This window comes from Arachis hypogaea, chromosome 7 (assembly GCF_003086295.3).
Source record: "Arachis hypogaea cultivar Tifrunner chromosome 7, arahy.Tifrunner.gnm2.J5K5, whole genome shotgun sequence".
NCBI lineage: Eukaryota > Viridiplantae > Streptophyta > Magnoliopsida > Fabales > Fabaceae > Arachis > Arachis hypogaea.
This window is the reverse complement of record NC_092042.1, coordinates 3,993,245-4,008,723: the sequence shown is the minus strand read 5'-3', so window position 1 is coordinate 4,008,723 and position 15,479 is coordinate 3,993,245. Positions and strand designations below refer to the sequence as shown.

General features: G+C 26.6%; 1 protein-coding gene across 3 annotated transcripts; it reads right to left on the bottom strand.

Moving 5' to 3' along the window:
* Positions 1–8,663: 8,663 nt before the first annotated feature.
* On the bottom strand, positions 8,664–11,909 carry LOC112702077 (reticulon-like protein B8). 3 transcript variants are annotated; one of them, XM_025752966.3, is made up of 6 exons: positions 11,698–11,909; positions 10,437–10,627; positions 10,025–10,205; positions 9,775–9,916; positions 9,613–9,682; positions 8,664–9,018 (listed from the first exon to the last, which is right to left on the bottom strand). In XM_025752966.3, the coding sequence occupies exons 2-6, from the start codon at positions 10,612–10,614 to the stop codon at positions 8,849–8,851; spliced, it is 741 nt and encodes a 246-aa protein (XP_025608751.1). In that variant the 5' UTR covers positions 10,615–10,627; positions 11,698–11,909; the 3' UTR covers positions 8,664–8,848. The 3 variants fall into 3 exon arrangements, with proteins under 3 accessions (XP_025608751.1, XP_025608752.1, XP_025608750.1); XM_025752967.3 differs by having other exon boundaries at positions 10,437–10,622; positions 11,698–11,893; XM_025752965.2 differs by having other exon boundaries at positions 10,437–10,630; positions 11,698–11,826.
* Positions 11,910–15,479: the final 3,570 nt, after the last annotated feature.

Below are 15,479 nucleotides of genomic sequence, written 5' to 3'. Positions count from 1 at the left end.
AGATAAGCACATATCATAACGCGTTTATAAATGTGCATACGTGGAGAAGTGTGCGTGCCTTATTTCGTTTAGAGTGTAAACGAGATATAGGCATACTTATGTAAACGATATAAAGCTAAATATGAAAAAATATAAACAATTTACAAAATACACATATCAGTAATTATAATATTTATATTATTTATTTAAAAAAAGTCCTAATTATTATTCATCGAAAAAAATCTCAATGTAAAAAAGTATATAATTAGTTGTCTATTGAATTTGATTATTCTATTATGATAGATTTTAATTTTTTTGGTGATTGATTATTTAGTTGAAAAATATGAATTAATATATATAAATATATAATAATTAATTTATGACTAAATTTAATTTTAGTGTACATAGAATATTTTTATTATTTGTTTTTTAAATTAAGAACCCAATTCTTTTATATTTGAAATATTCTTTTGTTAAATTATTTTATCAGTCTTTATAATTTTGTTAAATTTATAATTAAGTTTTTATAGTTTAAAAGTTTTTAATTTGATCCTTATATTATTTTAAATTTTATAATTAGATCGTTGTCAAGACAAAAATATTTAAATTAAGAGAATATTTTAAAAATAAGAGGAGGTTTAGGGATTCAAATATTTATTCTTTAAGTGTGGATATCTTCAATCTTAAGAAAAATATTCTATTAATCTATGTATATTAAGTTTTAAACTTTTTTAAAACAAAATTAACACAACTATAATAAAATTTAATACAATTTAATTAAATATATCAAATCAAACTTAATTTAAATACAAATTTAACATAATAATACATACATAAAATTTTTAATATATAAATTAAAATAAAATAAATTATAATTATTTACATAACTTATATATATAGACATTTAAATAATTTTCTTTTACAAAAATTTTATGAAACTTATCCATTTATTCACGGGAGTGAGTCTCTATTTCCATAGAAATTTTATGAATCCCCACTAATATTTTGGCCACAAATATATTCGCGAGTGTGAATATTTTTACCATCCCCACACACGAATCTTTCTGATCTTAAAGCATTGAATTCTCCTTGTAGATACCTTTTTCAACATGAACTTATTGCTACATGATTTAACAAGTTCCCAAATTTCATCGTCCTTGGAATAATGGATAATACTCGGAAAAAAAAAAAAAAAACCTTAGCTATTAGCTAAGGTCATTTATATATAATGTCCTAAAATTGGTGTCATAGCTCATAACATTATCCAAAATACCCCACCAATGGATTAGAAGCTCTGCTGTAATATACACCGTCCAAGTCTTAATTATTATGTTTGAAACTTTGAATGTCAGTTGAAAATTTAATGCTGACATTCAATGTTAGCATCTTTTCAAAATCACCAATTCACTCCCTTCATTTGCTTGCCTTCATTCACCATTCACAAATCATTAAGATTGATGGGACAAAAACTAATCATTTGTTAAGCATTAAGGGACAAAATTTAATTTGTTAGTTGAAAAATAATATTTTATTTTTATGCGCTCCTTAATTAATTGTTAACTAATGTTGACAAACTTATTGACAGAAATAATAACAAATTTTCGAATCAAAATTAAGAGTTTAATTTTGATATATTGATAGTATAATTTTATACAATTATACAATTAGGTTGCATTTATTTTTTAGAACAAGACAGGATAAGATATTGATAACAGGATAGGACAAAACATTGATGGACAGAGACACAAAATTTTATGTTTTTGTATTTTGTTTAGTAATAAACTAGAACAAATTATAAAAATCCAATTTATTCTCATTTTTTTATTCAAAAAATTGAGATGAAAAATATAATAATAAAAATATCATTATAAAAAATTAACAAGAGTCATGGAAGAAAAAATAAAAAATAAATTGTGTTCTTTGATAGTGTTTGGACACATTGTCTCTGTCCATGTCTCTTCTGTCAAACACGATTTTGTGTATCTGTATCCCTGTCTCAGTGTCCTGTTTCTATAAACAAACACAGCCTTACATCCGTTCTTTTGATCATTCAAGCGATTAATATAAAAAATAGTTATTTTTACTGATGTGATATTACGTCATTAAAAGTATTATAAAATTACTTTTTATTGACAATACATCAAAATTAAATTCTCAAATTAATTGTGGCACAAGCAAGTTGTTATGTTAAACTTAAATTCCTCCAAATACAATCTTAGTTAACAGCATATTAAATTACTCACATTTGAACTTCTTCTGACACATTGAACCAAAAAAATAGGAGCATAGGACTTATAATAAATATGTGTCCTAGCTATATATCATTGTCTTCTTTCACCTGCACTCGTTCACAATTATTTCACCAATTTATGTCTGAGACATAACATAATTGCCATGTCGAGGTATTGTATGATCCCTATTCAGACTGAACATAGTACATACCATTTGAATTGAAAAGTCTTCAGTCTTTACATACACAGTTAAATGTACAAATAATACCCCCAAAAAAAATGTACAAAAATAATAGTGGCAAAGTGTTTGATGAGCACTTTATGACTTATGAGAGTTTCATTTGATAAAGTTATTTAAAATATTTATGAAATTATCCTAATTTAAGATTTTATATTGATTTATTGACATTATTAATCTGTTTAATCAAATTTGAATTACTCATTATAAATAGACAACTCAAAAAATAAAAACATCTTTTGCTTCATTTGAAGATGGCCATCCACCCTGAGCGATGGTTAGCAACGACTAATTCGTCGCCGATCGAAGTTTTATTTAAGGGTTTGTTGTCAATGAATTTCTACATATACAATGCGGGATTTAAACTCCTCACATTTGCTTAAGCGGATAAGAGAACTAAATACTCGGGCAATCTAATTTAGTTTCATTTTGTTTTATTTTATTATTAAGGAAAAAAAGGTCCTTATACCATTTTTTGTTCATATACACCATTTTAGGGCTAATAGCACTGCTTTTGTTTTTTTCTCTTGGTTAGGATTAGCACTGCCTTTATTTTCCTTTTTGTTTTTGGTCTTTGGCTTTTATTTTCCTTATCCTCTATTTTCTTCTTTTTTATTTTGGGTCAGACTCATGGTTACCCGCTACTGATATATTATATTTCATAATGGGCTTCACCAAACAAAACAAGAAGCCCAACAATCCATTGCACATATTAATCTTTTCTTATGATTGGGCCGAGGCCCATTTATATAAAAAAATGCTTGAAAAATATGTTGCTCACATCGAAGAAGAACGTGCTAAATTCATATCATAATGAAAACATATATATAATAATCCACATTTATATTAATCCCAGCAACACATGCATGCTGTAATATTTCAAATAATTATTTTGGATATAATCGATGTCTCAAATAATAATAAACAGAATAACAATTATGTATTTGGTTCAAAAAATGGTTAGTCAGAAAATAAGAGAAGTGTCGGATAACAACACTATTTGATACACATACTTAAGCAAAATTGAGGTAATAATTATTCCATTTGATATCTAATCTACACTGTGTATATCGTATTCAGGACATGTATGTTGAAGGCACCTAATATAACTTTAGTTAGTGAGTAGTTATTTTTTTGAAGAGGAAGGCACTTATATTTGAAGTAGTATATTGAAACATCACAAGTTAGATTTAGACATAAAATAGTAATAGTAATTTGTTCGTAGAATTCAAGGTGATAACTAATTAATAAGGTAAATAAGCTAATTAATGAAGCATAGGAAAAACCAATTTATCACTCAATATATATGTCCAATCCAATACTGCATTGATGAGAGAAATATGAAAATGATTATATATATAAAAGACTTTCCTACACTACTGCTTGATCATTCCAAAGTGGAAAAAATTTAATCAAAGCTAGTTAAACACAATATGTATTTATACATAATATAAATACATGTATGGTGACTATATACATATATATATATATATATGAAAAACTTATTAATAGAAAAATAAAAATATTATTTATACACTAAAATTAACTATTATACTAGAAGAAGAAATTGATATGCAGAAGTAGTTGATATATACAACAAGTATATGTATACACCACAACTACTTATAACTGTCATAACAGAAACGGTTATATAACCGAGTCATCTTAACCACTTAAGAAATATGAACGTTATATCTTTACAATAGTATTATATATAATAATATAGATTAACCTTTTAATACAGAAAATATTTGTTTATTTTATGATGACTTCATTGCCATGCAAAGTACAAAGAATTAAATTAAAGTCAGTTGCATATCACCTGGCCCCTCTTCTCATCGTTTTGGCTCATACACCAAATTAGCAAGAGAAATTTCATAGAGATATTAGAATTTATTATTTTTATTTATTATTTTTAATTATTAATCTAATTTTTTAATTTAAATAATAATATATTTTAATTTACACAGTTAAATATTAACAGTTAATTAATAGATAAAAATAATAAATTTTAATAATTTTTAATACTTTTTTATTAATAATAACACATCATTTTTTGTGAAAATATGTGATACTTCAATGTACATATAAATTAAAAAATAAAAATAATTAATTTTTAATTAATTAATATTAGCCAATTTTAAAATTTAAGTATATAATTTAAGATTTAGAGATTAAAAATTTATAATTTAAAATCAAAATTTAAGATAAATAAAATATTAAAAAAAGACTGATATTAACAAAAAAAATTAGTTAAAAAATAAATTAAATAAAAACAAATAAAACTACACCAACCTCTCTCTCCCAAAAGATATCTTTCGGCGGAAACCAGATAGCAAAGCAATTCTCATGACATTTATTTATTTAAGAATTTCGTTCTTTATTTGCACCCAGCATAAGAAACATTTGTATATATTATATTAGAATTAAATAAATTAAAGGAGTACATAAAATATTTGGTGTTTGCATCTGATTATGTTTGTTATATATATATATATATATATATATATATATATATATATATATATATATATATATATATATATATATATATATAGCTGTTTATATATGACATTATTCACATTCTCAGATATAGTATACCGAGTCAATGGCCAAAGAAAAATTAGATATTATGAGTCAAAGAGGGAGAAAAAGAGAGAAGAATTAAACCCTACTTAATAATAATACTAATTATTAATATAAAACTTGATACATATATATGAGTAAAAGATACACTATACTATATTAATTATTTGACTACATTTCATTTTTTCAGTCAAATGATGGAAGCTAAGCAAGATTATTATATGGAACCCTAAATCTTATTATTCTATATATCTATATATATATAATAAGCATATGCATTCAGAATGCACTACTCTCTCTATAGTCTTACTGAATAATAATCTTTGATGTGTATGGTTTCCAAAAAGAAACTATGCTGCTGGTGCTATATCGACCCCATTGTCGTCGTCGTCGTCGTCGTCGTCACCGCCATTATTGTTGTGAAAGAAGCTTCGCCATTGATGAGTTGTTTCAGACTGATGGTAATTGTTCACTTCTTCAAGCATGGAGAAACTGACCACCATTGTTGTAATAAACTATACTTAATAAGTTGACTCAAGTCTCTTGATGAGATCATGAAGTCTTCAAAGACACCATTTTATAATGTTGAAAAATATTTTTAAAAAAATTAAAATATTTTCGTAATATCTATCTGGGCCCACTTAATTTTTTTAATAATATATTATGCTTTTTTCATCTCCATAGCTTAGATTCTTCATTTCTTTATCTATTATTAGACTAGGCTGATATATATATATATATATATATATATATATATATATATATATATATATATATATATATATATATTTTAACTTTTTTTAGAAGAGATAGAATTTAAAATTTAAAATTTAAGATTTAAAAATAAAAGGAAAGATTGTGAATATAAGAGTAAAAAAAATTGAATTAGAATTTAGAATTTAAAATTTAAAAAATAAAAAAATATTGTGAATATATAATAATAAAAAAATAATTTTGATAAAAATTAGTTGACATTGATAATGTTGGTTAATGGAAGATTGATTCTCTAGTGAGACTTATATTTTAAATGAATGTAAAATAAATTAAAAGAAAATGTAACATAGCTAGCGGCGGGTTAAAACAATTCCTATATGCCTTGATAGTATTATTTTTTTTTGTTTATCCAAATGGTATCTCCCAATTCGACAGGTTGAAGACTAATCGTCACAAATCTGAACTCTATTTAAAGGTTTGGCGTTGGCTAATGAGTTGCTGCATACACAAAGTGGAGTTCGAATTTCCGACACTTATTTAAACGGACGAGTGAGCTGACCACTTGACCAATCCAAATATTACTTTATTCTTGTATCTAATTACCATCATCAATAGTTTGTTAAAACATTCCTCCCACATTATGATGATTTTTCTTTTTTTTTTTAAATATTATGTACACATTATATATATATAACTTATTTTTAATATATATTTTATATTAGTGATTGATTTTGTTGACTAATTTTAATGTATACTTAAAATGACTATTTTTTTAAATCTAGCAAGCTCCTTTTAATATATTCTAGATTTTCTGAAAGATAAGTTTTGCCTTTTTTTGTAGCAACTTTACAAACTAGCATAGAGGCACTTTAATGAGTATTGTTTTGTTGTCAAATGGTAGCATTCTTTAGGAGGCAATGGAGGATGACATGGTGAGGATTGTATCCATACATTTTGCCCTAATGGGCAGTGAGGGCCCAAGAATTGAGCATAGCTCATGGCTTGTTGAGGCAAAAATGCATTCAACATGTGTTGTTTAGGGTTGAACACACGCCTTGATGTTCCTTTCACATGCTTACACATGGATGCCATGCATATACCAAACAATTTTGACATGAATGAATCAATATTAATGTATGTACTAATTGTATATTGAACACACCAAAGGTTAAAAGATCCTTACATGAAGGCTTTTGGCCAAATGTGACCATGACTACAGAAAAGAAGAAAAGGGTACATAGATTAGGGTTTTTTAGGAATACCCCACACCAAGTTTGGTGAAATTTTTAAACCAGTCTTAATTTTTTTATTTTATTAAATAATCAATTTTTATATTAAATTTTAGTAAAAGGTTAAACAAATTAGTATTTATTGTTATTTAATAAAGACATAACTATTTTTAAGAGTTTTTGAAACTCTCCGATCAAATTCTTTTACGTGGACAAACAATTTGATGTAAGAATGAATTTGTCTAATGAAATAAAAAGTTTGGAAATTAAAGTGTTAGACTAAAATTTTTTAAGAATTTGTTCTGAGACTTACTTAAAATTAGGATGAGTTAGACCTGAACTTGAAGTCTAAACGTATTTAAATGAAAGATTTGAGATGGTACTTATAAGAAACTCTGAAACTTAAGTTATCTGATATTTAAGTTAATAAGGGTCTTAAATAGATTTTAGGTAGATTAGAGTTAAGAAATACTTAAGGTAGTAGGTATATATATTAGTAATAAGAATGAATTATTTTAAGTACTTATCCACTTATCATAATAGGAGATTGTTTTTTATTATTTAAGAGTTTGTTGAGAGCTCATATTTAAATATATGAACATGTTTATAGAAGTAGTTAGACCCATTGAATATTTATAAATAATTTATTAAAATGACTTTCATTTCACCAATACAAATGGAATTGAATTTTTTGTGAAGTTTATTAAGGCCATTTCTTAGTAAATGTATTGATTATCTTTGATGAATGTGTAGCCTTTGTATCTAGTTTGTGCTTGTTCATTGGACGATGACTTTTCAATTAAAGGGATATGTGGCTCTAATAAAGGGAGACATGATTGCAAATATTCTATTGTATAGCTCAAGTTTCACCTTAGTAACACTTAATCATATCTTTTGTTTTTTGTGGACCTAAATGCATGATTTGTTATTTATTTATTCCGAAAAAGTTATTTCATAAAAAGATTAGAATGAAATTCATTATGACATCATATTTAATAGGGTATTGCTGTTAGGGTTTATTCCACCTACCAACTTAACTTGATGTATTGATTTCATTCCAAAATACTTAGTATACCATATACTTCTAACACTCAAATTAAAAAGGAATTGTTGTTGATTAATTTTTTATTTAAATTATTTTTTAGTTAATAAAATATAAAACACATATTCATCGCCGATTATTGATATCAAAATAATATATGTTATAAAAATTTTAATTATATTATTTATACACAAAAAAATAATCACTAAATTAATTACTCATAAAATATATATTAAAAAATATATATTTATACACATTACACAAATACATATTAACAAATTTGATGTCTAATTGTTTATATGCACACGTTATTTTTATAAAAGTTATACTTACAAAATTATTACTCCAGATAATTAACATTTTGTGGGTCATGTAACACTTTTCCCAAGACATGTTTAATGTGCGTTTATGGGCTATGGTCGAAACTAAGTTTAATCTTTTTTCTTTGGTCATTAAACTAAGTTTAACCAATTTGTTTGGCAACCCAGACTAAACCAGTCCACTCCAGCTTAGAGCCCAATCCAGGTAGGCCCAATATAGGAACGCAGAGCTATAAATTAATAATATTACTTTATTAAAATTCATTTTGTTTATAGCATATGTAAATGAAACAAGTTAAAAACAACAAAAAATATCAGATTAAATTTGGGAAAATAATAAATTGTTACCAAATATATTCCATGGGAAACAGTTAAGAGAACAGAGACTTATCTTCTTTTTTTTATGTACTTGAATTTACACAGGAAGAAGATCAATCGCTGCCTAAAGCTTAAAGCATAAATTTTTTTGGTCCAAACCATTTTACATATAAGAATAAGAATGAATGTAATCATTCAAACTTCTTTCCTTTGAGCTTTCCCTTTGGGATCTTGCTAAGTAAACCAGCATCAAGCTTACTATAGTGATTTCTCATCTCACCAAGGACCTTATACACAAAGTTGTCAACTTGATCTTCATATCTTTCATACAGAACTGGGAGTGTATGTGCAGCAACAAAACCTTTGGGAATAATATAACACAAGTTTTAGCAATGAAGTATGTATAAATATAACATGAAAAATATCAAGAAAACTCTGTTCCTGATGGAACAATATCTAAAAACAGTTAACATGGTGTACCAAAATGGGATTAGGCTTGAAGCAACTGAATCGTTAATGAAAAAATCAATAATTTCAGAGTATGATTGCGTTTGTCTCTTGGTATATCCGAAAGTGTAAGTAACCAAATACATGATTATGTGCTTGCATTATGTTGAAGTATTTCCACAAACAAGCATCTCAACAGACAATCAACCAAATGTTTAAGAATGTTTTGGAATAGTTTACAGCAGCAGAGAACATAAATTCCATGCCATGCCGTTTACAGTCGCTTTAATCGTCAGTATAGTATTCAGCATACAGGCATAAATTGGCTTTACCATCCAAGAAATGCTAACAACTATTTGTGCTTTTAGCTTAAAACATTCAATGGGAATTCTTTAAAGTAAATACATTTTTCCATCAATAGTTTAAGAAAAACATAATGATGATTGGTGAGTGCATTTGATTAGAAGAGCCATCGAATGATAAGCAGATGAAGGAAAGCAGGTCTCACCGACATATATGACAGTCAAAAAGTTGCACCAGCTTCCAATCACAGCACCAGCCCACAAGCTGAATACAACCTGGCAATAATATGTTGATTTTAATCACAATAAATCTTTTTTAATCACGATTGTCGATTATAAATAACAAAATGAAAGCAAGCACCCCCTACCAGAAGAAACTGCTTTAGGTTTCCTCCACATGCAACATCTTGAAGAACCCTCAAACCACGGTTAACCTCAACACCAATGGCAGTTGCAATATTCACGAAGACATCTTCCGGGAGAACAAAACGAGGAACTTTAGCCGGCTTCCTGTAGCAACAGAGAACAAAGCATACTTACCTTAAGCTTTAAAGTTGCATAATAAATTAATTACAAAACTGTGCAGCAAATGAAGAGATGAAAGCATGCTCGAATAACCTGCTCATCAAACCAGAAGCATTTGTCCAAAGAAACTGTGCAAGCATTCCAAGAACCAAAGCAAAACATAAAAGAGTTAAGAAGTGATAGTTAAGCCATTCGAAAAGCACCCATATAGCTGTTGCAGCAGTTAAAACACTTGCAGAAATCTTCTTGTTCCTCCATAACAAGACATCGGCAGCTGCATCATTTGAAGAAAAATATAAGATTAAAAAGGTTAAGACTACGAAATGCCAATACTCTCTCCTCCCCAGAATACCTCGGCTTGGAAATTCTGTACATAACCCAATGTGCCAAGATACAATTTATATTGTATACATTAAGTTATTACTGTACCGAATTCCCAAAGTGACAAATATTTTAGAATGAAGAAGTATATTTTACAGCAGCAAATAGGCTAGAACTAGCATACATTTTCCGCCACCTAAAAGATTGTGCAACGGTTTCTGGCGTCCAAAGAGTCTGTTGAACTGGGAGCTCACAGAGCTCGATTTCTCTTCCTCAAAGAAGGATACAGATTTTGGCTTCTCTGCTGCCATTGTTTCCACAAGGGTGTTAAAAAGCTTTTCAGCTGTGATCTTGTCTGCCATTGTTCTTCCTGTGCTACTAAGAACAGGAAAGACCATCAATGTACGAAATAGCAATTCTGCCTAACATCATTGAATCATCATCAGAGAAATTCTTATTTAATCCATATGAAGAAATCCTTTTCTTCTTCCATATTATTCATCTACCTTTTATTCTTCTCTTTTTCTATTTCTTACTTTTTCAAATTCAATGGATAAAATCACTCCATGAAGTAAGAAAATGTCCCCAATTATCATCATCTATAAAGAAACCAGTGTGCAGGAATCAAATGCAAAATTCTGAACCATAACAAAAGAGGAGATCATCTAATAATCTAATTGCTAAATTCAAGCTATATATAGATTCATAAAGCTTACACCCACACCAAGTCAAACTTCAAGGCAAAACCTTGAATTTACAAGCTCATTGAATAATACAGCTTTGTTTTCATGAAACTGATTTTTCGTTATGAGAAAGTCTAAGGACTAACATTTTTATTAAAATCTGGCCAACACTTAACTGACGAAAGAAAAGTGAGTAATTCCACGCCATTAGATATAACCTTACACCATTAAAAATACTAATGATGACTAATTGATGGGTATAAATCACAAAACCTACTGGCCTCCTAGCACTCTTCTATTGTTATTATACATATTTCCAAAATTTCAAGGCACAAACAGTTATAAACAGAAATCCCAAGACATTCATAAACACATTAATAAACACCAAAAAGTAAGCCAAAAAAAATCAGAGAAATGTTGGCAAGTCAAGATCATTGATACAGAAGTCAAAAAATAAATAATAACAAATTATAAATATACATAAAAAGGAAAGCAGAAAAATAAAAAAGAAAAAAAAAGCAAGTACCCCAAAGTTTTCTTTTTTATTTTCTACCCCCAAATTCAGAAACATAAAGCGCATTTAACGTATCACGATTCACGAAAGGATCAAATAAACAATGGAATTCAAAGCTTATTCCACAAGCTGAAAACACCAACAAATGATTTCATTTTCAGAACAGAACGAAGATTTTCAAACACACACGCACACACTGCTTAAAACGGAAAAAATCGTAAGAACTAAAATTGAAGGCATGCACAAACCAGAGTAAGCAAAACGCAAGCTGAAGCAAATTCGCAGAGAAAGTGAGAGTGAAAGAGAAAGAGAGAGAAAGTGATGGAACTTGCTTTGTAGCAGAAGGAACAATGGTGTGAAAATAATAATAATAATAAATTAATAATAATAGTATTGTAATATTGTTAGATTAATAATTTAATTTGAAAAAAAAAAGAGTAAACACGAATTTCATGTTGCCATGGAAAATTAGTTAATTTTGTCGAATTTATGGAAAAAACAAAAAAGTGTTTAAAATTATTATTTTTACTTTTTTTTAGAACTTTTTTTTACAATTAAATCATTTGAAATTTTGAATAAAGTTTTTAACTAATTTTTTTAAATAAATATTTTTTTTTAAGAGTGGGAGACCTATAGGGAATATAGTAATTAATTAATTAATGTTGTGAGGAAAAAAGGAAATAAATAAATAATTATGCAACTACCTTTTTTCTTTCTTTTACTGCTTTTTAAATATTCTTGATGTCAAATTCCACGTGAACCTCCACACCAACCTTCCTTTCTATCTTGATATTTTGGCATCTTTTTTAAAATAAAATAAAATAAAATAAAAAAACCTGGTTTGACTGTTCTCAAAAATCAAAATGGTTATGGTTTGGTGATGCCTCATTTTGACCAAGTTGACTATAATTTCAGCATAGTTTATTTATAACTTATATGGTTATAAACTATCATTTTATCTTTGAAAGGTTTAATTTTTGATAAAAATATACCAACAAATATTTTAGTTTTCTAAAAAAACTTTAATTTGATAAAATAGATCATTTTTATAAATAACAAAAGTTTTATTTATTCATTTAATTTTTCGTTAGAATATCTAAAAGATTATTTAAAAAGTAAATATTAAAAAAAATCAATTTAGACCATTTTTGTAGAAAAAACAATTATACAAATTTATTTAAAGTAAAATTATCAAATTTAGAGAACGAAAAAATATCAATTAAGCAAATTAAAAGGAGAAAATTTTTTATTAAAATTTATTTTCTCTAATTTTTTTTACACGTAAAATGGTAATTTAAGATTAATGTACTTTTAAATTAAAAGTTATAAATGAATTTTATTTTTTATTTTTTATGATATCTTTTAATTTGATAAATTAAAATTAATTTATCGTAATAGTAAATATCTAATTTAAATTTTTAATATTTATTTAAATAAATTAATAAATTAAGTACTAGATTAACCTAACTTAGTTAGAAGTTATAAATGAATATATTAAGACGGAAAGGGAGACGATGATTTTTGGTGTGGGCCAAGCCATGATATGCTTCTGAAAGATGATAAGATTTTCCACGTTTGTATCCTATCATATTCATATCAACTATCAAGGCTTTGTCTTCAAAATAGAAATTAATCTTCTCTAATTTTTTTAACATTTAAAAGAATAAAGTATGATCTCTCATCTTTAATTTTATAAATAAGATCAAAATTAAATAAAAAAATAATAAAAAATAAGATCCTATATTAAACACCATCCAATTTTTTTTCCACAAAAAAAATTCACTCCCCTTCAAAACCAACTAGAATATTGGATTTTAATGGTCCTTGATCATAAATAATTTTAAGTTATGTCAAATTACGAGTTATTACTCAATTTAATAGTTGAATTTATATGTAAATTTTAATTTAGCTTTTAAAATTTTAATTATTTTTATTTAATTTTTAAAATTTATAAATGTAATTCATATTAATTTATGAGATAATTTTTGGTACATAAAAATTAATAAAGTGTTAATATAGATTATTAAATATTATATTAGAATTTAAAAAATAATGCAGTTTTAGTTTTGATATTTAAATAGCTTAAGAATAAAGTTGTATTACTTATTTAAAAAAAAATTACAGAATCTAGTGTAATATTTAATTGTCTATATCAGTATTTTATTAAGTGTTAATGTTAATGTCAAAAATTATTTCAAAAATTAACATCAATCACGTTTGTAAAATTTCAAAATTAAATAAAAGTAATTAAAACAATTGAAACTTTAGAAAAAATGTTAAATTAGACAGAAATAGAAGAAGAAAAGTTTAGAAAGAATAAATTTAGTTTCAAATTATATTTTTTAATACAATATAATGATTAAAAAGGTAACAAAAATTTGATCTTAACTATTTATTCAAATTTTTTTAATGGCCAAGATTCTTTTCTCAATGAAGAATTTTTCTCATATCAATTATCGTAATCATATCATAAATTAAGGGTGGAGTTTTTGGTACTTACAAATTTTTTGTCTAACTTATCTAAAAATAGAAATAAAATAAAAAGAAATCTACTTCTTTATTTTTAAATGTTATTAATAAATATTAACCACAATAGAAGAGACCTAAATTAAATCAGGAGTATTAAACCAACAAGTAAAAGACAAAAATAGCAACAAATGGACTAAGCCTATATATTTTTCTCAATTTGGGTGTGAAGACTGAAGACTACCTTCATTGCATTTTTCTTGTTTTTTTTTTTTTATGTCTCAAATTTTAATTTTCATGTAACCCGAATGGATCCAGGAGATAATAAACTATGAACAAATGACACAACTATTTGGGCCCAAAAATAAAAAAGTAACACAACCATTTGGGCCAAAAAACAAGTGACACAACCATTGACCAAAAGTTGAAGGTGACCGAACTCGGAGTTTGATTATGCCGTAAGGGATAAGAAAGAAAGGACTCAAAGGAGAGATTGTTTTCATAAACAGATAAACTTGAACTGCAGTGTAATATTTTTTTTTCTTTCTTATAAGAACATTGTATTAATATAGTTTTAGTTTAGAAGTGCCTTCAAGAGAGAGATAATTACGTTTTGGCAATCATGACTTGCACGTAATTAACTTTGTTAATGAAACGCTGATGATCCTTTAATTTCACTAGACTTGCATGCATATACAGACAAGTTCTTCACGCTTATACTTTATGTAATAAACTACAACTTCTTAGCTTCAATCTTGCTATTATCATGGGGTCTGACTCTCACTTTTATCTAATAAGAAAAATATTAGAGTAAAAAGGTGAATAAATCCTTGATATGTTATCATAAAAATAATAAATTTCTCATTAAATTAAAATATAAGTGTAGTAGGATGGAATATATAAAATGTAAGTTCGACCGCCGAAAAAAAAAATTAATACAGAGATAAAGATTGAAGAAAACATCCTACGAAAAAGTTAAAAGTTTTAAGTATCTTGGGTGCATCATACAGGATAATAAAGAGATTGAACATGATGTAAATCATAAGATCCAAGTAGGTTTGTCAAAATGACGGAGTGCGTTTAGTTTTATATGTGACAAAGAAGTGCCTTTAAAACTTAAAGGTAAATTCTATCAGATCGGCTATGCTTTATGGTAGAGTGTTGGGCGGCCAAAAAAAAGTCCCATAAGTTAAGTGTGACAGAGATGAAGATGTTGATATGGATGTTGATATGGATGAGTAGTCATATGCGATTTAATAAAATAAGGAACGAATATATAAAGAATTAGAATAGCATCTATTGTGAAAAAGATGGTAAAATTGCGTCATAGGTAGTTTTGATATGTGAGAAAAAGACCGATAAAGCATTAAATGAGGAGGGTAGATGAGATGGATGATGGACAAGGGGTAAAAGGCAGAGAAAGACCTAAAAAAACCATCACGAAGTGGTCAAACGAAATCTACATGTAAATGATCTCTCTTGTCTCTATAAACATAATACATGATAAAATTCAATAACATAATTTGATTCATGTAGCCGACCCCTTACTTAATGGAATAAAGTT